Consider the following 25,884-nt stretch of genomic DNA (forward strand, 5'->3'; position numbering starts at 1 on the left):
GGAAATCGACCCCTACCAGACAGAATCTGCTGGCACCTCGATCTTGGACTTGCCAGCTTCCAGAACTGGGAGAAGTAAATGTCTGTTGATGATAAGCCACCCGGTCTACAGCATTTTGTTATGGCAGCCCACATGAACTCAGCAGGATTAAAAGCAGATTTTGAACACATATGAACATGGGTTCACATTGACAAAGACATTTCCTAGCGGTGCATCCTTGAGTAGTTCAATCCACGGATGGCTGCTGAGCACTTAGGATGTGCTAGGGAGGCAGTGGAGACGGACATAAGGGAGAGGATGCGCTCTGGACCAAGTTCTGTGCAGAGCACTGGAATGAAAGCCCAGAAGGCCGAGGATATCCTCGGAAAAACCATCCAGCTGGGGTGCAGGTGTCCCCTCTGTGCTAGAGGTGCACCCAGCGAAGAGGAACTCTCCCAGCTTGGGGTGGGGTCAAGATAACCCCTTGGAGGAGGTGACAACTGTTTTAAAGGTTCAGAGTCCACCAAGGGCCAGTGGGGCAGAAAGCAGGGCAATGCAGGCTCAGGGCACAGCACATGCAGAGAAGTGAGAGAGATGTCGGGGGTCAGGGTATGGAGCTCGAGAGGTGGAGAAAGTCTGAGACATGTTAGGGAGGTGACCTGAAGGGGTATGAATGCCAAAAAGAAGACTTTGGATTTTAGCCTAAGTGGTAGAATGGCATGATCATATTCGCATTTTATTTAATTTTATTTATTTTATTTTTTTTTTTTGAGACAGAGTCTCACTCTGTTGCTCAGGCTGGAGTGCAGTGGCGTGATCTCAGCTCACTGCAACCTCCGACTCCCAGGTTCAAGTGATTCTCCTGCCTCAGCCTCCTGAGTAGCTGGGATTACAGGTGCCAACCATCATGCCCAACTAATTTTTGTATTTTTAGTAGAGACAGGGTTTCACCATGTTGGCCAGGCTGGTCTTGAACTCCTGACCTCAAGTGATCTGCCCGCCTCAGCCTCCCAAAGTGCTGGGATTACAGGTGTGAGCCATCATGCCTGACTCAGATTAGCATTTTAGAAAGATCATAGGATGGGACAGGGCAGCAAGTAGTAGAATGTGGTTTTAGGGTGGGCAGGGAGCAGGCAGGAGCAGAGACACCCAGGCCAGTGAGGAGGCTGCTGAAATCATGCAGGAGAGATGGCGAACTGGGGTAGTTATGGCTTCAGATGCCATTTCAGAGGCAGAAGTGGTGACTAAACTCAAGTGTGAGCAATGGGTGTGGGAGTGAGGGGAAAGGAAGTTGGGGCAGGCTCCTACATTGCTGGCTTTATGGGTTGGTTGCACCATTATCTAAAATATGAACCATCAGAGGAGAAGCACATTTGGTGTTGAGGACAGTGACTAGTTTAGTTTGGGTGGGAGCTGTTGATTTTGAGGGACCCAGGGGCCACTATGGCAGTTACCATGGATGCGGTGTCATTGAAAAGTCTGCTGAGGGTGCCCAAAACAGAAGTGGTTGTTTCAGGGAGTGGGACAAATATTTCAGAGGTAGGATGATTCTGGAGGTGATATGGTTTGGCTCTGTGTTTCCACCCAAATCTTCTATAGAACTGTAACCCCCATGTGTTGAAGGAGGGGCCTGGTAGGAGGTGATTGGATTATTGGGACAGATTTCTCCATGTTGTTCTCATGATAGTGAGTGAGTTCTCATGAGATCGAATGGTTTAAAAGTGTGTGGTGCCTCCCCGCTTGCTCTCTGTCTCCTGCTCCATCATGGTAAGACATACTTGCTTCCCCTTCCCCTTCCGCCATGATTGTAAGTTTCCTGAGGCCTCCCAATCATGCTTCCTGTTAAGCCTGTGGAACTGTGAGTCCATGAAACCTTTTTTCTTCATAACCCCAGTCTCAGATAGTTCTTTATAGCAGTGTGAGAACAGACTAATACACGAGTCTATCAAGTGCAGGGTGAGGTCCCTGGAATGATGACAGTCTTTCTTTTTCTTTTTTTTCTTTTTTTTTTTTTTTTTGAGATGGAGTCTCACTCTGTTGCCAAGCTAGAGTGCAGTGGCATGATCTCGGCTCACTGCAACCTCCGCCTCCCGGGTTCAAGTCATTCTCCTGCCTCAGTGTCCTGAGTAGCTGGGACTAGAGGCACGCACCACCACGCCCAGCTAATTTTTGTATTTTTAGTAGAGACAGGGTTTCACCATGTTGGCCAGGATGGTCTTGATCTCTTGACCTTGTGATCCTCCCGCCTCGGCCTCCCAAAGTGCTGGGATTACAGGCGTGAGCCACCGCACCCGGCCGACAGTCTTTCATTATGGATGGCTCAGTAGGTGCTGTTATGGCCCTGCCCCATCCTGTGGCATTCACTGTTCCCATCATGCAGGCAGCTTCTGCCTGTAGCCCCCTGTACTCTCTGCCTCAGGGCTTTGGGGCCTTGCACAGCAGGTTGGAAATATCTGGGAGATAAGATCCTCAGAGCAGCTTCCAACCAAGGGCACGGGGAGTTGGTGATCAACATTCTACTTCTTCCTCCTCCAGTGAAACAGTGAGAGGCACAGTCTACACTGTGTCCTGGAGGTTCCCACTGGGACTTAGCCCTGGTTGCCCACAGTGGTAACTTGCTCACTGACATTCTTTGAACTAGCTTCTTTCCTCTCCTTGTCCCACTTCCTTACCTGTGCTTCCTGGGATCACCTCCCAAATCCACTACTTGTCCCAGGGTCTTCGTGTGAAGGATCTCAACCCAAAACAGTGGCTCCAGCCCTTTGAGCTTCAGTTTCCTCCCCTGTCCTTTGGGAGTATACCGAATGCTGTGAAAGCTGGGAGGCTGCACCCGCATGTGAGGCTCCCAGCACCAGACCCTGCACCCAGCAGGTACTGGGTTGGCACTTTTCCCTGCCTTCCTCTCTCATACACACAATAGGTGTTTAAGAAACTCCCATCTGGCCAGGCACAGTGGTTCTTGCCTGTAATCCCAGCACTTTGGGAGGCCTAGGTGAGCAGATCACAAGGTCAGGAGTTCAAGACCAGCCTGGGCAACATGGTGAAACCTCGTCTCTACTAAAAATACAAAAATTTGCTGGGTGTGGTGGCAGGTGCCTATAATCCCAGCTACTTGGGAGGCTGAGGCAGGAGAATCGCTTGAACCCAGGAGGCAGAGGTTGCAGTGAGCTGAGATCACGCCATTGTACTCCAGCCTGGGCAACAGAGCAAGACTCTGTCTCAAAAATAAATAAAATAAAATAAAATAAAGAAACTCCCACTTTCTCAGACTGCCTGGAACAGCTGAACACTTCTTTCCTGCCAATCAACCTCCACAGGTAAGCCAATCCCTCAGGCCTGACGGGTCCTGAGGCTCCGCTGAACACCTTCCACGAGTCTTCCTATGCCTGCAGCAAAGGGCTCCCTGGGGACTTCTGACAAAAGGATGGGCCAGAGGCACATGCTGTCTGGCAGATGAGGCTGTCTGGGTTCCTCTAGGATAAATAGAAATCTTGAGTGCGTCTATGCACTGAGCCAGGCACTGGCTAAGACTTCTCGTACACTATCATGTTTAATCCTCTCAGCAAACTGCAGGCTACTAATTCTTGCTCCAATTTCGCAATCCAGGAACCTGGCCTCAGAGTTACAGAGTTGGGTTACTTTCCCGGGCTACCACAGCCAGGCAGGGGTGGAGCCAGGATTCAGACCTTAGTCTGCCAGAAAGAGCCCAGGATCCTCACTGGGAGAGCAGGAATGCGCCATGTTCCCCTGCTGTCCCCATGCCTGGCACAGGCTCTGCACAGAGAAGGAGCTTAGAAATGCATGTTGGGCTGAACTGAACCAAATCAAAAGACTCTAGATGAGAAGAAAGAGCCCGCTTCCTGTTGGACACAAAGTCCCCGGGGCATTTCTGCAGCGCCAGCTCCTTGTGCGGGGCCTGGTAAATAACGATGTTCAAGCAAGGCTTGGGATCAATAAAGGAGCGAGCATTTCATATTCTCGGCCAGAAGTTACACTGGGTCCCAGACCTATTATTGCATTAAGAGTTGCACAATACGATTTTCCAATTCTGTTATTCCTGCTGCATTCTTGCGTGAAAAAGACTTTTCCCTCTTCAACTGTCCACAGCAACCTCCTTCCCTCCTCTGAGCTAAATCCGCATGTCTGAAGGAAGTTGTCCTGCGTGTCCCACTAAATACAGGCTCCTTTCGGCTCCCTCGGGGTGGGGATGGGAAGAACCTGTAGCGAGCACCTACTCTGTGCTTTAGCAAGTGCGATCTCCTTTCATTTTCACAACAGCCCCTGGGTCGGAGCTGAACAGCCCCACTGGATGGATGGGAAGAACCTTTAGCGAGCACCTACTCTGTGCTTTAGCAAGTGCGATCTCCTTTCATTTTCACAACAGCCCCTGGGTCGGAGCTGAACAGCCCCACTGGATGGATGAGAAGACCCAGACCAGGGGAGTTAAATGACTTGTCCAAGGTGACCTGGCAAGTTACAGGCTGAACTGGGATTGATCCCAGATCTACCCGGCCCCAAAAGTTATGCCCTTTCTCCACCACTCACTTTCCTTCCAGGCCTGAGTTGCTTCCCTTCCTGATAGTGTGGTCGGTGCAGATCTCAGAACGTGTAAACCTGGTGACACCAGATCTGTCACTTTACAGTGAGTGAAGGAAGTACCCGGGGATCGGCTTACTAATTCTAGGGGCCAGTGAATTATTCATGCCACCATTAACTTGGAGGCCCTTTCAGCCTCACCTCTCTTTCCCTTGCTCCGGACCCTCAGATCCTGGCCTACCTGAGCTCGGCAGACCTGTGGGGGCCCCTGGTGAGGAGATGCTGGCAGAGTGGGGGGCTTGCCTGCTGCTGGCAGTGGCACTGCTGGGCCCAGGGCTCCAGGCCCAAGCCATGGAAGGTAGGCACTCTTGGGACAGACATGAACTGAGAGGGGAAGGAGGTGGGCAGGCAACAGCCAGGGGCTCAAGAAGTTTCTACATGGGAAGCCAGAAAGCAGGAGGTCCTTTTAGGGGATGTGGCTGAGTTGAGAATGTGTTTGTTCCTGAGATGGGGGGAGACAATATTGAGTGCCTGCCGTGTGTTGCATGTTTCACATGTAGGTTGCATTTAATCTGCACAACAAACTTCAAGGTGGATGTTAGTCCCCCATTTTCCAGATGAAGAAACTGAGGACTAGAGATATTAAGTAACCTGTCCAAGGTTACATGGTCACCAAGGTTGAAAGGAATGGCTCCAAAAACTATTAAAGGTTTATTGCTAAAGAGTCTTTTTTTTTTTTTTTGAGACAGTCTTGCCCTGTCACCCAGGCTGGAGTGCAGTGGCCCTATCTCAGCTCACTGCAACCTCCACCTCCCAGGTTCAAACAATTCTCCTGTCTCAGCCTCTCGAGTAGCTGGGATTACAGGCATGTGCCACCATGACCAGCTAATTTTTGTATTTTTAGTAGAGATGGGGTTTCACCATGTTGGTCACGCTGGTCTTGAACTCCTAACCTCAGATGATCCACCTGCCTCGGCCTCCCAAAGTGCTGGGATTACAGGCATGAGCCACCGCACCCAGCCTATTGCTGAAGAGTCTTTATTCTCCTCCCGAGACCCTGCTGTCCATCCCACTGCCAAGCAAGTGAAATCAAAGTTCCTTCTTATGGTATTCAGTGCCCTCTGAGTGTGGGCTCCAACTTCCATATCGTATTGAGCCTCAGTTTCCTGCATCCCTTGGGCATCCCATGCTCTGGCAGGGGAATCACAACCCCTTCTGCTTCACCCTCAGGGATCTTAAGCCCTGCTGCCCCCTCTGTCTGGAAAGTCTTTTTTCCCTTTTTCCACCTGAGAACATCTGGCTCACCCTTCAAGCTCAGATCAAATACCACTCCCTCCATCGGCCTTCCACATCCTCCATCAACCTCACATGCGCCTTCACTGGGGCTCCTGGAACCCTCTGCCTGCACTGTGGTCCCCAGTGGCTTTGTGCTGCTCTGGCCTTCCAAGCATTGTTTACCTATCTGTGAAGCCGGGGTGATATCATTTCACCCTTCGGCAAGGCTCAAGTGGGGCTCAGGGAGGAATTGTACCTTGCCAGTCACCCAGTCACTGGCAGAGATGGGATGGGCACCCAAGCGTCTCAACCCATGCCTGGGTGGTGGGAGGAGGTAGCTTTTCCTATTTTCTGGCCACTGGGGCTTAAGGGGCCTTGGGGTAACCCTGGACATCAGTGTGCCTGGCTGGGTCCTAGTGGACAAGGCCTCTGCTTATGCTGATGACTGGAGCCACCTGGGCTGTAGGAATTCCACTCTGATGCTCTGGCGCCTTTCCCTGCCCTGTGGGTAGGGCTGGGAGAAGGACAATAACAGGCATTGGACAGAATATCTATTTGTCCTTTTGCCATAAAGGCATGAATTAGATGCCATTCCTGCCCTGTCCCGCCCCAAGAGCCAGGCAGAGAGCTGATAATGTGCATCTGTGCGGCCCTCACACAGCCTTTAGCTCATCAGTGCTCACAGTCACCCAGCAAGGGAGGCACCACTATCCCCATGTCACGGCTCACAGAGGCTAAGTGCACGTGCGTCTGGGCCTTTGTCTATGCCATTCCCTCCCTGAAAATCTTCCCCAACTGAAGAAACCTTCTCATTCTTCCTAGACAAACTCAAATATCACCCCCTCTGGGAATCTTGCCCCTCCTTGATACTGCTGGCCCCAGCAAGATCGGCTTTCCTCTCCCCGGACCCCAGAGCCCCTTTGTGGCCACAGTGCAATCACGCTGTGTGTTTTGTCTCATTTGCCTGACTCCCCCTGCCCCACTCCATGGTGAGCTACCCACGGAGGGGCCCATTTTGAATCAGCACAGGCCTGGTACAGGGCACACGTTTAGCGAATGTGTCTTCTCTTATAGGGATTTGGTTAAGTGTATTCTTCAGGATGCTTTTGGTTGCAAGTGACAGAAACTCAACCTGGATGAGTTTAAGCAAAAAGAAGAATACATTGGCTCTGTAACCAGGGAGGCAGGAGGTAGCCGAGCTGGGCTCAGGGATGCCACAGCCAGAGCCTCTGGGCTCCAGGGCTACTTCCACTTCTCACATGGCTCTTCCAGTTCCCACAGGGGATTTTTCCTTAAGCCCTGAGCATAAATAATAAGTTTTTTTTTTTTTTGAAATGGAGTCTCACTCTGTCTCACCCAGGCTGGAGTGCAGTGGCGCAATCTCGGCTCAGTGCAGCCTCTGCCTCCCGGGTTCAAGCAATTCTCCTGTCTCAGCCTCCTGAGTAGCTGGTATTACAGACTCCCGCCAACATGCCTGGCCAATTTTTGTATTTTTAGTAGAGACAGAGCTTCACCATGTTGGCTGGGCTGGTCTCGAACTCCTGACCTCAGGTGATCCACCCACCTTGGCCTCCCAAAGTGCTGGGATTACAGGCCTGAACCACCACGCCTGGCCATTAATAATTTTCTAAAAAATTTAAGAGTCGGATACCGACCAAATGCAATGTATGGACCTTGTTCCACCCCCAGGGCTCCCCCTCCCAGTCAAGGGACCAGAAAGGAAAGAACCCCTATCTGGGCATTCTGAGCAGAACTCTGGCCTAGCCTGGAGCACATGCCCACCCTGCGGGCCAGTCACTGTGGTGGTGGTGGGAGCCCCAAGACTCCCCAGCTAGAGTTAGGCGTCCACCCCTGGGGCAAGGAAGAGGAGGGAGGGTTACCACATGGAGGCAAGGAGGGGAGCAGTGTCTAAAAGAGGGGGCTATTGTTGCAAGAGGCGAAGGAAGTGGTATTGGGCAGACCCAAAGCAATAGATGTTCACTACAACAAGTGACTTCCCTTTCCCGGGCTAAGTTTTCTGATCTGTAAAATGGGTCAGTAGCACCTGCCCTGCCTAGTTCATGGGGCTGTTGTGAGGATTATATAAGATCATTCACTCACTCATTCATTCAGCAAATATACACTAAGCACCAGCTTTGTGCCAGGTACTGCTCTGGGTGCTTGCAATATGGTAGGGAGAGGGACAGAAATCCTTGCTCTCATAGAGAGCAGGATACTGAACCAAATCAATAAGTAAAATAAATAGCATGTTAGATCGTGATGAATTCTATGGAGAAGCATATAGCACTAAAGGGAGAGAAGGAGCATGGGCTGGGGAGAGGTTTTCAGGTGTAAATCAGGTGGTTAGGGAAGGCCTCACTGAGAAGGTGACCAGGGATGTGCTGGCTATTTTGTTGACTTTTAATTATGAAAAATTTCAAACACACGCAAAGCACAGAAAATCATACAATGAATCCCTATGTCCCCATCAATCATCTTCAATAATTATCAACGTTCTGCCTTTCTTGTTTCTTTTATCCCACCCCAGCCCCATTCTGGGAGGTGTGGAGAAATCTAAAGCCTATCTCAGATGCCATATTATTTCACCCATAAATATGTCAGAATATGTCTCTAACAGAGAAACACATAAAACTGTATATAACCTCAATACCTTTATCATGGTATAATAAGTCCCTAATTTAAAACATTTTTTTTAGAGACAAGGTCTCTCTCTGTCACCCAGGCTGGAGTACAGTGCTGTGGTCATAGCTCACTGCAGCCTCGAACTCCTGGGCTCAAGTGGTCCTCCTGCCTCAGCCTCTTGAGAAGCTGGGACCACAGGAGCACTCCATCACTCCTGGCTTCATTCCTTAATTTATGTGCTAACTCAATTCATGTTCAGTTTTCCCCAACTATTGACCAAATATATACATATATAAAATAAATATATTATATATTATATATATAAATATATATATTTTTACAATTCATTTGTTCAAATCAGAATCCAAACAAGGTCCATGCATTGCATTTGGTTGATATTTGACTTTTATATTTTTTATAAAATTATTATTATTTGCAGAGACAGGGTCTCACTATGTTGCTCAGGCTGGTCTCAAACTCCTGGCCTCAGGTGATCCTTCTGCCTCGGCCTCCCAAAGTGCTGGGATTACAGGTGTGAGCCATGGCACCCGGCCTTGACTCTTTTAATACAACAGTTGTGCCTCCTTCCCCCCTTTATCATTTGTTGTTGAAGCCCCAGCGTCATTTATCTTATAGAACTTCCCACATTCTGGACTTGCCAAATATATCCTCATGGAATTACTTAAAATGTTCCTCTAGCTTCCATATTTACTCTAACTGTAGACAGATCCAGAGACTTCCTGAGATTCATATTTCTTCATTTTTTTTTTTCAAGAAGAGATTTACTGGCCCGTGTTTCACTTGACACTTGTCTACATCAGTGGGTTCAGGGTTTGTTAGCCTGGTCTATTTGTTACAAAGTTCTCCAAATTAACTTTTTCAGTTTTTTTTTTTTTTTTCACTGTCAAATAGTCAGCTGAAGCGAATTTTTTTTTTTCTTTTTTTTCTTTTTTTAGAGGTTGGGGTCTTGCTATGCCTAGGCTGGTCTTGAAATACTGGGTTCAAGTGATCCTCCTGCCTCAGCCTCCCAAAGTGCTGAGGACACCCGGCTATATACTTTTAATTATAAAAATTTTTATTTGCCTGGCTTATTTGACCAGTAAAAAAAAATTCAAACATTTAGCAAAGTTGAAAGAATTTTACAGGGAATGCCTGTATAACCAAATCATCTGTTTTACCTCTCATCAACTTTTTACTCAGTGATTAGAACAGGGTTTGATAATGTTGTCTGGATCCATTATTTCATTAAGGCTTGGAAAATGTGATTTCCTTGTTTAAATTTTTTTTTTTTTAATTTTGAGACAGGGTCTTTGTCTGTTGCCCAGGCTGGAGTGCAGTGGTTCCACCATGGCTCACTGTAGCCTTGACCTCCCAGGCTCAAGTAATCCTCCTGCCTCAGCCTCCCAAGCAGCTAGGACCACCAACATGCACCACCATGCCCAGCTAATTTTTAAATTTTTTTTGTAGAGATGGGGGTCTTACTATGTTGCCCAGGCTGGTCTCAAACTCCTGGACTCAAGTGATCCTCCTGCCTTGCCCTCCCAAGTTGCTGGGATTATAGTTCTGAGCCATCACGGCCAGCCAAAATTATGTTTTCCTAGTGTTGTTATTCTTTCTGAAGTCTTCTATAAATAAGTTTTCCCGGCCGGGCACGGTGGCTCATGCCTATAATCCCACCACTTTGAGATGCCCAGGCGGGTGGATCAACTGAGGTCAGGAGTTCGAGACCAGCCTGGCCAATATAGTGAAACCCTGTCTGTACTAAAAATACAAAAATTAGCTGGGCATAGTGGCAGTCACCTGTAATCTAGCTACTCGGGAGGCTGAGGCAGGAGAATTGCTGGAACCCAGGAGGTGGAGGTTGCAGTGAGCTAAGATTGCACCATTGCACTCAAGCCTGGGCCGACAATAAGTTTTCCCTCACCATCTATTTAGTTGTCCAGAAATACAGTCCATATAGGAAAGGCCAAGTAGATGTTACATTTCTATTATCAATTTCCTTTAAAAAATTGATAAATGAGTTAGTGCCTAGCAACCTCTAAAATAAACCAATGAGTTTCATTTCAATTTCTTTTGAGTTGCATTGTGAATTCTTGTTTTTATATATGTGATATGTTTCAATCCACTGCAAGCATTACTCTCTTTTGATGCTCGAATTGTACCTTCTTTAGCCAGTGGAAGCCATTTCAAGTAGGTTTCTGTGTCTTTTTTTTTTTTTTTTTTTGAGATGGAGTCTTGCTCTGTCACCCAGGCTGGAGTGCAGTGGCACAATCTCAGCTCACTGCAAACTCTACCTGCTAGGTTCAAGGGATTCTCATGTCTCAGCCCCCTGAGAAGCTGGGATTACAGGCGTGCACCACCACACCCAGCTAATTTTTGTATTTTTAGTGGAGACAGGGTTTCGCCATGTTGCCCAGGCTGGTCTCGAACTGGTGAGCTCAAACGATCCGCCCACTGGGATTACAGGCATGAGCCACTGCGCCTGGCCAGGTTTCTGTGTCTTTCGACACAATCTCAGCAGTCTTTGATAGCTTCTTTGCTGTTTGGCATAGCAAGATAACCAAGTATATTTTGTGTATTTCCTGTATTAAATCTGGTACCAGACATTGCTCTAAAGAGCCTTGTTCGTCTTAGTTGAACATAAGAATCCTAATCGAAAGCCTAGAGGTGTAAAATGCTACTGGATTCTAGGCCTTCTTGGTAAACAGAACTAGGAAATAAATTTTTAAAACATAAAAATAATCAAGTTCACACTGATACTTTCAATTCAAATTAAGGATCACAAGAGTTTTACTTACTATTTTAAATTTATATCTATCAGGCTGGGCGCGGTGGCTCATGCCTATAATCCCAGCACTTCGGGAGGCCAATGCAGGCGGATAACTTGAGGTCAGGAGTTCGAGACCAGCCTGCCCAAAATGGTGAAACCCTGTCTCTACTAAAAATACAAAAATTAGCTGGGTGTGGTGGCGGGCACCTGTAATTCCAGCTACTTGGGAGGCTGAGGCATAAGAATCGCTTGAACCTGGAAGGCAAAGGTTGCAGTGAGCTGAGATAGTGCCACTGCACTCCAGCCTGGGCTACAGAGCCAGACTCCACCTAAAAAAAAAAAAAATTATACTTATACACTGAAAATATTGGTTTCTATTGACATTAACTTACTTATTTGCTCTATTCTAATATATAATAATTGCAAAATGATATTGAATATTATTACTAATAGTAAGTTTACTGAATATACTTTAAGATGTTGTTGTGGTTCATTTTGTCCTTGAGATATATCCCACTAGGACTGTGTGGTCAAAATACTGTCTTTCAAAGTCATTTGAAATCATTTTTCCTCATGTGACTATGTCTCCAAGTTGGTAAGATTCCGTTTATTTGTTTCAGTTTGGGATATTTAGGGGTTACTTAACTTTTTTTTGATCTCTTAAAATTATATAAAGTATTTTATATGCTTACACAGTGAAAATTATGAAACAGGGCACATTTAAGGAGATCCAGCCATCATGCCTGCTTCCTCCCCTCTTTTTACTACTTCCCCTGACAGAGAATTATTCTTATTAGTTTCCTTCCATTGTTTTCTTTTGTCAAACACAAGCAAATCTGCACATATAAAAATGTACTTTTAACATCGTCGTAGACTGTGCACATTTTCACTTGGGGAGGTTATTATTATTATTAATTTCAAAGTAATGTTTTAATAATTAACTTAAATTCCCTACTGCATAATGTTTTAACTAAAATTCTCGGGCCCTGCCTGACACTTCCTGTCTCCTTTCCTGGCTTGCTTTTTCTCCATAGCTTCTCACTGTGTCATAAACTATATATATACTTCTTTTATTTTTTATGTATTTACTTTTTTGAGACAGAGTCTCGCTCTGTTGCCCAGGCTGGAGTGCAGCGGCATGATCTGCAACCTCCGCCTCCCGGGTGCAAGCGATTCTCCTGCCTCAGCCTCCCAGGTAGCTGGGACTACAGGCGCACACCACCACGCCTGGCTAATTTTTGTATTTTTAGTAGAGATGGGATTTCACTATATTGGCCAGGCTGGTCTCGAACTCCTGACCTTGTGATCTGCCCACTTCTGTCTCCCAAAGTGCTGGGATTACAGGCATGAGCCACTGCACCTGGCCCCATAAACTCTATATTTTACCTGCTATGTTTATTGTCTGTCTTCCCTGCCAGAATGTAGGTTCCATGAGGGCAGGGGTTTTGTCTGTTTTGTTTCTGCTGTGACCCCAGCACCTAGAACAATGTCTAGCACTCAAACAGTATTTGTGGAATGAATACCAGCATGCTTGGTCAGCATCTGAAGAATAAGTAGATGCATGAGCAAATAAACACATGGCCTTGTGTTCCCTCATCCCATCCTAAGAACCCAGCTTTGTAGCTGGGCCCACTGCCCTTACCACATGTACCCAAGACCCCAGCACGGAGTCTCAGCCATACTTCTCTCTTGCCCCAGGTGTCAAATGTGGGGGTGTGCTCTCAGCACCTTCTGGAAACTTCTCCAGCCCCAACTTCCCTAGACTGTACCCCTACAACACAGAGTGCAGCTGGCTGATCGTGGTGGCCGAGGGATCCTCGGTGCTGCTCACCTTCCATGCCTTTGACCTAGAGTACCACGACACCTGCAGCTTCGACTTTCTGGAGATCTACAATGGGGCCTCACCAGACAAGGGCAACCTGCTGGGGAGGTTCTGCGGCAAGGTGCCCCCGCCGCCCTTCACCTCCTCCTGGCATGTCATGTCTGTCATCTTCCACTCGGACAAGCATGTGGCCAGCCATGGCTTTTCTGCGGGCTACCAGAAAGGTCAACGGGGGGCCTAAGGGACCTGTTGCAGTGGCTCACACCTGTAATCCTGGTGCTTTGGCAAGCCAAAGTGGGAGGATTACTTGATCCCAGGAGTTCAAGGGGGGATTTGGCAGTGGAGGAGCTGGCCCTGGGGTGGAGATGGGAAGATAGCAGCAGGGCTCAGGTGAGACCTACAGGGTCTCAGCATCTTGGCACGTAGGCTGCTCTGTAACCTGCAGGACCCAGCTCTCATGTATAGTTTATAAGGCAAAAGCAGCCTCCTCACCGTTCATGACCATGCTTGTAGCTGGGGTTCCCACCTTCATGGCAATGCTCCCCATGCCGCCTCCGTTTCTCCCGGAGTCCTCAGAGGGTTGCACTGTGCTCAGGAATGAGGCTGTCACGCTCTACTACCCTTGTCATTCTTGTCCTGTGTCATGGCATAAGGCCACAGGAGGGGACACCACTGCTGTAGGGGCCTTCTGCAGCATCCCACCACTTCACGGCTTGGGAATCCTTGCCTGAGTTCCCACATGAGGGTCTGGGTGGAGCTAGTGACTGTTATATCATGTGTCCCTAACCCCTCTCTCCTTCAACCAGGCTTGACACCTGCCTCTCAGTCTAGTGAGGGGAGAGGAGGCCTTGTTCTTCTTGCCTTTCTCTTTGACTCACTCGTCCTTGTCTCCAGGTTCTGTGCAAAGGCTCAAATCTCCTGCTTCCTCCCAATGCCAGAACCAAAGACCTCACTGATGTTAACTCAAACAGTAGACACCCACAGAGGCTACTGGTTCCCAGGGTCCGCCAACAGCAATCCTGGGGGACTCAGGTGGGACCCCAGTCACTGCTGCATTTGGAAGGATAGAATTGTAGAATGCCACAACACAAGAACCATAGGCTGATCTAATCATAGTTTTGGAATTTTAGACCCTTAGATTTGTAGAATGTTAGGATATCAAAGTCTTAATACCATCAGCCACATTTCCTAACATTTTTAAAAACAGGAATACCTTTATGTCAAATGGAACCTTATGTTAATCCCCTATTTTTTTTTAAAAAAAGATAAAGGCAATAAAAAATAAAGGCAATGTTTTAGTGGTATGCATTTATTCTGTAAGTTCTTTTTTGTTTGTTTGTTTGTTTGTTTTGAGATGGAGTTTTCTCTGTCATCCAGGCTGGAGTGCAGTGGCGCAATCTTGGCTCACTGCAACCTCTACCTCTCGGGTTCAAGCCATTCTCCTGCCTCAGCCTCCCAAGTAGCTGGGATTACAGGCACGTGCCACCCACCATGCTTGGCTAATTTTTGTATTTTTGGTAGAGATGGGATTTTGCCATGTTGGCCAGGCTGGTCTCAAACTCCTGACCTCAAGTGATCCACCCGCCTCGGCCTCCCAAAGTGCTGGGATTACAGGCGTGAGCCACCATGCCCAGCCTGTAAATTCATATTTTAACTTCTTATAAGCCAGTCATTAAAAACACAAGTAAATATTGATGGCCTCCAATGAGTTAAATTTTTAAATGTAGAATATTTAAATTTTAATATCTTGTTAAAGATATTAAAGTCTGTGGGTGCTATCTCTTCATTACATTAAAAGAGAGCTTGAAATACAGCATAAGAATGAAATTTGCACCAGGTGCCAGCAGGTGCTCCAGGGGGCTGCTGGGGAGCCCCAAGGGCACAGTTGGGAAGTCTCTGCAAAGGTTGTTAGTGTTGGAACGGATCTCACAGGCTATCTAAACCTGCCCTCTCATTTCACAAAATCTGAGTCCCTGAGAGGGCCTTCCTAAAGTTACATGGCTGGGCCAGCACTGGGAAAAGACGCCAAGTCCTTAGACGCCCCATCCAGAGCCCTGGTCACACAGCCGTGCCATAGGGCGAGATGCTGGAGTCTCAGGAAACACATCCCACATATGTCCTCCCTGCTGGTGACCTCCAGCAAGTCGCGGCATTCACCCACACTTGCCATGTAGTTGTACTGGCCAAGCTGGCTTCCTGAGAGTTTCCAGCAGCATATTTTCAGACTGTGCTCAAGTCTGAGCCCAGTGGATCAAGCTGGTTCAGTCTTATGATTTCTAATGTTCCAATGAGGCTCAGAGAGGCTGGGTTACTTCCCCAGAGTCACACAGCTAATAAAAGGCAGAGATGGGAGACTACTTGTCTTCAGATGTCAAACCAAGCTCTACTTCATCAGGTCCTCTCTCTAAGTCTTGGTTTCCTCATCCGTTAGGGAGGTTTGATCACATTCCTGAGCTCAGGCACCTCAGCCTCTGTGCCCCACTGGCCTCGTAGGAGTGGACAGTGAAGGTCACAAGGGTCAAGTGCACAGGATGCATAGTTAGTCTTCCTGGGTTCAAATCCCACTTTCCCAGTTACCGGTCGGGTGACCTGCTCTCAGGGCCCTGACCACGTTCCCTGGGCCCTGCCACTTCGATGTGCTTCTGCCAACCTCCACAGTTCTTTGCTGGAGGGCTTTTTTCTGAAGTCTCAGTAGGGTACTCGCAGCCCACAGCAGCCCTCTGCCTGCACTCTGGGGAGTTGGCATATAAATGCCGCAGCTCCCTTGCTCCTAGATTGACAGAACTCTGAAGTATGTGCTTTACCCCGTCCCCAGAGTTCCTCCCCAGGTAAGCAGCTGACTTGAACACACCTCCCCTTCTCTGTCCTCTCCCTCCCTCCCCACCTGGGGGCCCCTGGATCTCCCAAGTAAACTCCTTGCACTCAAATCCTTATCTCAAGATCTGCCTGGGTGAACTCAAACTCAAGTAAGCTACTGAACTTGTCTTTACCTCCCTTTTCTTAATTATAAAATCAGAGAAACTGCAGCACAGTCCTTGTGCAGCTACTCTGAGGATTTGAACAGGCAGCATAGGTGCCAAGTGCTATGCCTGAGCACGTGCTACACTTGCTACTTGGGTAGCAGGTGCTTGTCGGATGGTAATGAGGCCCTAATGAGATACCTGTGGGGGCAGCATGTTGGAGTGTCTTGTTCCCAAGGGAGGAAATTGGGAGCCACAAGGAGAAAGAAAGCTCAGTTCAAGTGGGCTCCCTTGCAGATGTGTGTGGCGGCGTCCTGACTGGCCTGTCGGGGGTCCTCACCAGTCCTGAGTACCCCAACAACTACCCGAACAGCATGGAGTGCCACTGGGTGATCCGGGCCGCCGGCCCTGCCCACGTCAAGCTGGTGTTCGTGGACTTCCAGGTGGAGGGCAATGAAGAGTGCACCTATGACTACGTGGCTGTGCTTGGGGGGCCTGGCCCCACCCGTGGGCACCACTACTGTGGCAGCACCAGGCCCCCCACCCTCGTGTCTCTGGGCCACGAACTGCAGGTGGTCTTCAAGTCCGACTTCAACATCGGAGGCCGTGGCTTCAAGGCCTACTACTTCTCAGGTAGGAGGGGCTGGCGCTCCACCCTGAATCCTCCTGTGCCTACTGGGCTCTTGTCTCCCCATTACACTTGCAGGGGTCACACCTTTCTGCCCCCCAGCAGCCTTGGGCTTTCTGCACTCTCTCTGCCTGGAATGCTCTAGCATACCCTTGGCTGATGCCAAGACATAAGCATGTCACCTCTGCGAAGACTTACTGTTTTACCAGAATTAATCCCTTTTTCAACTCCTTATATAAGTTTTTTACACTATGATCTAACATTTGTCACTTCTGTGTGTGGTTTGCATGTCAATCTCTCCTGTCTGACTGAGTCGCTTATGGGCTTATCTTTGCACCTGGCACATAGTAGGTACTCAATATTCGTAAAATGAGTGGATGAAGTTGTGGGAACTTTACAGTCTAGTTAGAGAGATTATAAGGAAAGAGACAGTGCAAGCCATTATGATCTGTGCTATCCATCAGTAAGAATCATGGATGACTTCGTGGAGAAGAGAATTGAGCAGTACCCTGAAGGAGTTAGACGGAAGCAGAAGGGAAGGGTGTTCCAAGCAGGAGGAACAGCATGTGCAAAGGCCTGGAGGGCAGAGAGTGTTTGGTATGCGCATAGTACATACCAAATGGGGCAGTGAGAAAAGGGGAAAGGCCAGGCATGAACCACATCATCTGTCAAGCCAGGGAGTTCAGAGGTAACTCTGAGGACAGGTATTGTGTATTATTATTGAATTCCTAACAGGGCCTACACCTGTGAAGGGGACTGTCAACTGGAATGCAAGTCCCAGCTTTCAGCTTGTTGCAGTTTAAAACAAGCTTTGGGATCAAGCATCCCAACTTTCAGATAGTTGGGATCAATTGTCTGGTGTGCTAGCCATGGTGCCCACAACCTGCTGGTGGTTTTTGGACCACTGTGGCACCTGCTGCCTAAGCTGTAGCTGCAGAGGGTGACTTCTCCTCTCCCCTCACTGTTGCTCCTTCCACCTCCCCATCCCCCACCCAGGAGAATGCCAGGAGGTATACATGGCCTTGCGGGGCAACTTCTCCAGCCCACAGTACCCCAGCTCCTACCCCAACAACATCCGCTGCCACTGGACCATCCGCCTGCCCCCAGGCTACCAGGTCAAGGTGTTCTTCCTGGACCTGGACCTGGAGGAGCCCAACAGCCTGACCAAGACCTGTGACTTTGACCATCTGGCGGCCTTCGATGGGGCCAGCGAGGAGGCACCCCTGCTGGGGAATTGGTGTGGACACCACCTGCCACCACCCATCACCTCAAGCCACAACCAGCTTCTGCTTCTGCTGCACACAGACCGCAGCACCACCCGCAGGGGCTTCTCCGTGGCCTACATCGGAGGTCAGCTGGGCTGTGGGAGTGGGTCCACTGAGGGCAAAGGGGAGTCTTTGCAGCCTCAGTCTTTGCAGTCTCCTTCCTCCATCCCACCAGTTTGTCCTGCCCCCCCCCCGCCATGAATGGTCTTCTCCAGCTCCTTCTCCATTGGCTACACCCTTGCCCACTCTCGGGACCCCTGAGACTGGACAGTACGGCTCCCGCTTGTTTCCACTATTGCAGAGCCTCCTTCCCCAGCTCCTAACTTCATGAGTCCTCACCCCTCCCCATCTGGTTCCTTCCCCCTGGGCCCCTGGCCCCTCTTGTGTTGTTATTGGTCCCCTGTATCCAGGGGAAATAGACAAAATATGGTAATATTGTTTATGGCAAAAAAATTGGTATAACTGTGGGGATGTCTACCAGCCCTGCTTGTATCATTCAGAACTACTCATTGAAAACATGGTGCTTGTTTTTCCTCACTCAACAGGAAGCCTGGAGCTAGGCAGCTGCTGTATTGGTCCAGGGGCTCAACACTGTTCCAAGTGTTATCTCTGGGACTCTCTGAGCCTCACAGCTGCAAGATGGCTGCCATAGCTCCAGGCATCACATCCATGTTCAAGACTGGAGGGGACAGGGGAAGTGCCAGCTGCAAATGGCTCTTTATCAAGAAAGCAAAAGCATCTCTAGAACCTCTCATAAGACTTATACAAAATGTCCCATCAGTTTGAACTCAGTCAGATGGCCATGCCTGGCTGCAGAGGAAGCTGGGAAGCTGGTATTTGGCTTTCTCAGGCTCCATATTATTGTTTAGATGTGTCAACCAAGAGGGTCCACCATTGCTCCCCTCCTCCTACCCTTCTTTGTCTATGGGCCCAGAAATATCTGCACTCTGTACCTATCGTGCCCTCTTCCTGGCCAAGCAAAGCTCCTCGTTGTGCAGGTATAGCAACAGAGGTGCTGAGAGGGAAAAGACTTCATTGTGACCACATGGGCAGTCAGTGGCACAGCCAGGATTAGAACTTACTCTCCTGCCTTCTTCTTGCTTGTTTGAGAGGGGCACGAGGGAGGGGAGTCCAGAGCTAAGCTCAGAGAGACCAGGGTCACATCCAAATGCTGCCATTTACTGATCATCCAAGAGGGCTCATCTGTAAAATAGGTTGATGAAGGCCCTAGACAGGTGGTCATGAAGGACAAATGAAGTAACAAGGTCACAATGCCTGGATCCAAGGACAGCTTTCCTTCAGGAAGGTGTCTCAGGCCTGTTCAGCATTCAAAAGATCTTTCCTTGCTCCATATGCAAGGGGAGTTGGGGCCAGGAATGGAGGAGATGGTGATCTGCAGCAAGCTTGCGGCAGAGCCGTGAACTTGGGCAGGCCAGCCCCTTCGGGCCTCGGTGGGTTCCACATGCAAGCTGGGGTGGGAGAGCTGTGGCTCTGTTAGCACAGCCCTGGAGAGCCCAGCTCCGTTGGCTATGCCTCCACTAGCTGGCATGGCCCCATGTCTCTGTGGGCCTCAGTTTCTCCACCTGTAAGATGAGGATATTGACGGAAAGATCTTTAAAGTTCCTTTTGCCTCTGATAGTCTTATTTCCAGAACTCTCCCAGGCCCTCTCCCAGCCCTGTGTGATTTAGGACAAGCCCCTTCTGCAGAGAAGGAGAGAAAGTTAGGGGGGGTTCTTATCCCAGCTCCTGTTCCAGGGGCTTCGGGGCAGGAGTGCCCACCCCCCACTCCACCTCACCTCCCTCCCCCTCAGATCCCTGTGGGGGCCCAGGGGCAGACAAGGGCACTCACACTGGGCGAGGCTCCAGATGTGGCCCAGGCTGCAGGAGGCCTCCCCACTGGGAGGGCAGCCACAGTGCCAGCTGGGGTGACACACAGTTCAGCACCACCGAGATCATCGTGGGAGACGGCTGGCCCATAAATCCCCGACTGCCCAGACACCAGAGGCTGAAATATGTCTGAGGCATTTCCCGGAGAGGGGTTGAGAGTTCCAGGCCTCTGCCTGCCAGCTCTCTTTCCTTTTCCTCCCACCAGGCAGCTGCCTTCATTTCCCCTATCCTCACCCCTGCCCCCGCATGCATGCACATACACACACACACACACACACACACACACACGCTCACCCAAAGCAGACATTTTGAGTCATGTGCACCCTGTTCTGGCCAGGAGGGCTGCAGGAGGCTGCTGAATAGGGCGAACAGACCACGAACCCTGAAATCCTGTCAACCCGGTTGGCCACTGCAAACAACTTCATCTCTCAGAGCATCCATTTCCAAACCTGTAAAATGAGTTTAGTCACATCCACCTCCTGGGGTCATTGTAGGGAGGGAAAGTGAGGCTTCCCTCACCACCCTTTTTAAAACTGAAGCTCTCCTTCCTCATTCCTCCCCAATTCCGATTCGCTCTACTCTCCCGCTGTTTCTTCTTTGCTAGATTTTCCTTTGGGGCACGCTGACACGTGGGTGTATTTTACATTTATTGCCCCCTCCCCCATCTAGAATGTAAGCTCAACAAGGCAAGAATTTCAGCTGTGTTTTTTCCTCATTTTTGTACTCGTGGTGCTGAGAATAGGACCTGAACATAGCAGGCCATCAATATATTTGTTAAATAATTGAATGAATTGCCTGGCACATGGCCAAGTGATTAGCAGATGAATTTTTATAATTATTAAGAACATTCATTCATTCACTCAGCATTCACTGGGCCTGCCAAGCTCTGTGCTGGGCCCAGAGGACGCTGAGAGGATCAAACTTGGTGCCTTCCCTGAGGAGCTCACAGTCTGATGGAGGTGAACAGAGTAACCCGTATAAGATATCCCACACTGTGCCCTGTAGGATTCCGTAAGAGCTTTTCCTACTCTGGGCCTCAGTTTCCCCATCCACCACCCTTTGTGGGAGGGTAGGGGGTGTTGGGGAGGTGAGGGTCAGACCGCCTGACCCTAAGGCTTCCAGCTCCTCCCTCCGATTCCCAGTGGTGCCCATGAACGTGAGCTGCTCCCGCACGGACTTCCAGATCCTGATCTCCACGCAGGCGCTGGCCCCGCTGGAGCGGACCAAGGTCTACCTGGGCAGCCGGAGCTGTGCCGCCCAGGAGGTCGGCGGCAACTTCAGGATCCAGGCCCGCTTTGATACCTGCGGCACTGAGTCTCAGGTAGGGGCTGGGGGAAGGGGCAGTCACAAGGGAGGGACTCTGACCCTGCTGAAAGGCACCTCACATTCCTGAAAATTCAGCTTCTCCTGGCTCTGGGGGCCACACAGGCCTGGATGCAGAGCTAACCCCTTCTTGGCTTTACTTACCTCAACCAATTTGCTTAGGGTAAATGTAGCAAAGAACTCCAATAGGAGAGACAGAGGAGAGGGGGTCCCTCTGGTTCCCAGCTCTCTTCCTTTTCTCTTCCCAGCTCTCTTTCCTAACCCCAGCTGCTGCTGCTTAATCCCACAGCAACCTAAAGACGCTACCGGTCACTCCTGCTACAGGGTCCCTGCTGGCTGAGCTGCCAGCAGTTATTCTTTGCTGTTCCTCCCCTTTCCCTTCAGTGCTCCCCAAGGACCCTGAAGACCTCACCCCTTTAGTATGCAGAGCTGTGTGGGAGCCCTGCTTCTCCCACCCATCCCCAACCTGGTGATCCAAATCCATTCCTGGGCTCCACAGCACAAAAGGCCCTTTCAAGGCACAGGATTCCCTCCCTCAAAAGGCTGTGAGCCTTACAAGTCCATTTTCCCTACTATCCTTGTATTTTGGAGGCCGTGAACCCAGACTTAGGGCCCTCACAGAGTCACTGGGCAGTGGCTCAAGCACCCTGGATATTTGTATGCTTAGGGACAGGTCAGGAAGTGGGGTATGGAGAAAAGGAACAGTGGCCTCTGTTGGAAAAACTCTCTGGCCTTGAAATCCAGGGGCTTTGCAGTCTGACTTAGCAGAAATCATGTGCTTTCCAGCAAACCCTCCCCCGCCTCCCAACATTAGCCACATGTATGCCTCTGGCCCCTCCAGGCCACCCTCTGCCTGCCCCAGCCTCCTGGCAACCACCATCCTTTTGACCTGAGAAGAGAAGGAGGGTAGGGGGCCAGTCCTGGCTGCCGAGGTATTCTGCCCTCCCCCTATTCCATGCCCTAAGTCTCCCAGAGCTTTTGTCTGGGACAGAACCACATTCCATAAAGTCATGGAATGATGGAGACAAAGAATCCGAGAAGCAGGGACTCAGGAAATCCTAGAACCAACGACTCATAGACACTCACTGTCTCATAGTCACAGAACCACCACCAGAACTCAGATCCACAGAACCATGAAATCTTGGGGTCAGTATCTTGGAAACATAAAATCAGAAAACCTTTGATTCATGGATTATTAGTGTAACCCTTATAAATAAATCCTAGACCCTCAAAGGATCAGTCTTTGCATAGAGTTGCTTTGGAAGATACGCAGCTCAAACAGCTGACAGCAATAAAAAGTAATGCCAATCTTTACGTGCAACTCTTTAAAAACATTAGAGACTTGACTCCCTCCACAGCCATCAACAGTCCATGTTGTGTGGCTTTTCTTTCTTTGTCAAGTGTGTCACTCATCAAAACCCCCTAAAGCTTCCCCCCACCCCCATTCTCTGATTTTTCCCTCCCTTCCTTATTATGTAGATTTACTTTAGCCTTTCACTGGGTCCCCTTCCACTCTCAGGAGTCTTTCTTTCCCCAGTGTCCTGATTCTATATCCCAAAAATCCAGGGCACAAGTTCTCAGATGGGAGCAGGAGCTCCTCTGGGGACATGGAATCAGAGCCTTTTGGAAGCCCAAAGTTGGAATAGACACATAAAGTCACCTAGTCCATAAAACTGATTTGTGACCAGCCTGGTCAACATGATGAAACCTCGTCTCTACTAAAAATACAACAATTAGCTGGGCATGGCGGTGAACTCCTGTAATCCCAGCTACTCAGGAGGCTGAGGCATGAGAATCGCTTGAACCCGGGAGGCAGAGGTTGCAGTGAGCCAAGATCGTGCCACTACACTCCAGCCTGGGCAACAGAGCAAGACTCTGTCTCAAAACAAAACAAAACAAAAAACAAACCAAAAAAACCACACGAGAACCCTCCTGATTTGTGACACCTGTTCAACCCTTCCCCAAAAGGGTCACCCAGTCTCTGGTGCTGGGGACTTCCTACTGTTCACGGCTGCTGTGACTCTGCTAGGCAGCTTTGATTTTTAGAAGCGTCCTCTCAGGAGTGCTACTTGCTAGATGGGGCCAGTTAGGAAACCCTGAAGAAGGCAGTGGCTGCTGCAGATTGGGCGTGGTTGGGAGAGTAGTTCTGCATCACTGCTGACCACGCCAGACTGCCCATCACAATGCTGCCCTCCAGCCTGGGCCTGCAGGCCCATTGTCTCAGGGCCACTCGACTCCTTCATCTGAGGTGGGGAGGGCAGCAGGGTGCCAGGCCCCCACATCTTGTTCCTCGATGGCTCTTCCCAACACTAGGCTGCTGTCCCTGGGGTGGCCAGGGGCTCAACGGCAGGATACCTACTGCAGATATCATCGGGAGAAAAGGCTGCAGGGGGAAGCCATACAGCACCGGGGACAAAGCTCCTAAGGTGGAGGCAGGAGACTTGGCTTCTCTAGCTCTGGGCAAGTCATCGCCCTTCCAGGCCTCAGTAGTCATGTCTGTAAATTTGCCAAGGATGGGGGATTGGAGTCGATGCTTTGAAAAGCCCCCTTTGGTTCTATATTCTTTTGTTTGAGTGAGGTGTGATGGCCAAGAGCACAGTTAAGAGTTGGGCAGATCTGAATGAGAATATGGGCTCTGTCACTTGTATGCTGTGTGACCTCAGGCAAGGGATTTAACCTCGGGGCCTTAGTTTCCTCCTCTGTAACATGGGTTTTTTTTTTTGTTTTTTTGTTTGTTTGTTTGTTTGTTTGTTTTTGAGATGGAGTCTCGCTCTGTCCCACAGGCTGGAGTGCAGTGGCTCGATCTCAGCTCACTGCAAGCTCCACCTCCCGGGTTCATGCCATTCTCGTGCCTCAGCCTCCCGAGTAGCTGGGACTACAGGCGCCCATCATCACGCCCGGCTAATTTGTTGTATTTTTAGTAGAGATGGTGTTTCATGGTGTTAGTCAGGATGGTCTCGATCTCCTGACCTCATGATCCGCCCACCTTGGCCTCCCACAGTGCTGGGATTACAGGCGTGAGCCACCGCACCTGGCCACATGGGGGTTTTAGTGGTACCAATAAGAGAACATTGTTGTGAGAATTAAATAAGATACTTAAAATATAGAGCCTGGACCATGGTAAATGGCCCCAGAACATTAGCCAGAGAAACACTGGCACCAAATCTGATATCGTCCTTCCAGACAGCTTACCTTCACGGTACCCCTTTTACAGATGGGATCACTGAGGCTCAGAGTTAGGACTAGAACACAGGCTCCTCGGGCTCTGCCCCCCTGGTACTGAGAACCCCACATATATAGGGAAACAAGGTCAGCCCAAGCTCCTTCAGGTGTGATGAGTACCCTGTGACCCCACAGAGAAGAAACAACACTTCAGTGATTGTCAGCGTGCTGTACATCGACTTCTCGGCCGCGGGGCGGGAGGACATCCATGAGTACGAGGTCCGCTGTGAGCCACGGCGCAAGGAGGCTTCTGTCCACCTGCTGTCTGGCTCTCACTGGCTGGGGCCCTATGCTGCCACTGCGGAGCACCTTCAGGAAGCACCACCCATGGATGAGGCGGAGGCACTGGAGGGCCCAGTGAGCATGGTAGCCCAGGATACCAGTGACATCGTCTTCCTGGGCCTTTGCATCCTGGCTGGAATCCTCATGGTTATTGCCATCGTGGTCTTGATGCTGCTTTGAATAGACAGCATAGGGACCTGGCATCTGACATGCCTGGGAGGCAGCTTAGGGACCCATAACAGGGGTGGGACAGGGACTTGCTGACTTGGTGACCATTGGCAGGTCATATCCCTCTCTGAGCCTCCATTTCCTAGGGACAGTCATTCTGCCCTGCTATCTCACAGGGCTGGCATGAGGCTCAGAGGCGGGCAGAGATGGATAAGAGCTTTGTAATCTGTAGCATGCTGTGTATGTATATGCAATTGCTGTTATTAATTTTAAAGATATTCTGCTGTAGAAAAGAACTCTCCCACGTGTGTTACTTGTCAGTTTGGATAGTTGTGGTCACTGGTGGCAGAGTGTAGATAAAACTGACTCATTCTATAACTTATATGGGTGCTTTACCAACTCAGGGTACAAACAAAGGCACCACTAATTTTCCTCCCTCCCTCCCTCCTTCTTTTCTTCCTTTCTTCCTTCCTTCCTTCCTTCCTTTCTCTCTCTTTCTTTTCTTTTCTTTTCCTTCGAGACAGAGTCCTGCTCTATTGCCCAGGCTGGAGTGCAATGGCACAATGTTGGCTCACTGCAATCTCTGCCTCCCGGGTTCAAGCAATTCTCCTACCTCAGCCTCCCGAGCAGCTGGGATTACAGGCACCTGCCACCACACCTGGCTAATTTTTGTATTTTTAGTAGAGATGTGGTTTCACCATGTTGGCCAGGCTGGTCTTGAATTCCTGACCTCAGGTGATCCACCCGCCTCGGCCTCCAAAAGTGCTGGGATTACAGGTGTAAGCCACTGCACCCAGCCTTATTTTTCCAATTAATTGCTCATCTTAGACCTTCATTAGCAGGAAGCTAATGAAGTATCCATCCAGGGGCCTTCACCATCCTGAATTGACCCAGGAACCCTGGGAACTTTGTCTAAAGCAAGCTGTCTCTGCCTCCAAACTCCAGGAATAGAGAAAGGGAGCCAAAGTCCCATCCAGTGCCCTCACTTCAGCCCCTGCCACATGGTGTCAGTGTTGAAGGCTGGACCTGCACATCTTGGCAGACGCTTGTCCGTGGAGGTGGCGATGCCCTGCTGGGTCACAGCCCCATATAAACCGCGGCAGGCCACACACTGTGCTCAGTCGTGAGATTGGAGCTGAAGGCTG

At 49.7% G+C, this 25,884-nt stretch overlaps 1 protein-coding gene across 1 annotated transcript; it reads left to right on the plus strand.

The window, feature by feature from the left end:
* The first annotated feature begins 3,173 nt into the window (after window positions 1-3,173).
* CDCP2 (CUB domain containing protein 2) lies at window positions 3,174-25,168 on the plus strand. Its single transcript, XM_024345957.3, has 6 exons — window positions 3,174-4,873; window positions 12,881-13,228; window positions 16,262-16,597; window positions 17,589-17,942; window positions 20,887-21,065; window positions 24,425-25,168. The coding sequence occupies exons 1-6, from the start codon at window positions 4,681-4,683 to the stop codon at window positions 24,749-24,751; spliced, it is 1,737 nt and encodes a 578-aa protein (XP_024201725.1). The 5' UTR covers window positions 3,174-4,680; the 3' UTR covers window positions 24,752-25,168.
* Window positions 25,169-25,884: the final 716 nt, after the last annotated feature.

This window comes from Pan troglodytes, chromosome 1 (assembly GCF_028858775.2).
Source record: "Pan troglodytes isolate AG18354 chromosome 1, NHGRI_mPanTro3-v2.0_pri, whole genome shotgun sequence".
NCBI classification, from domain to species: Eukaryota; Metazoa; Chordata; class Mammalia; order Primates; family Hominidae; genus Pan; species Pan troglodytes.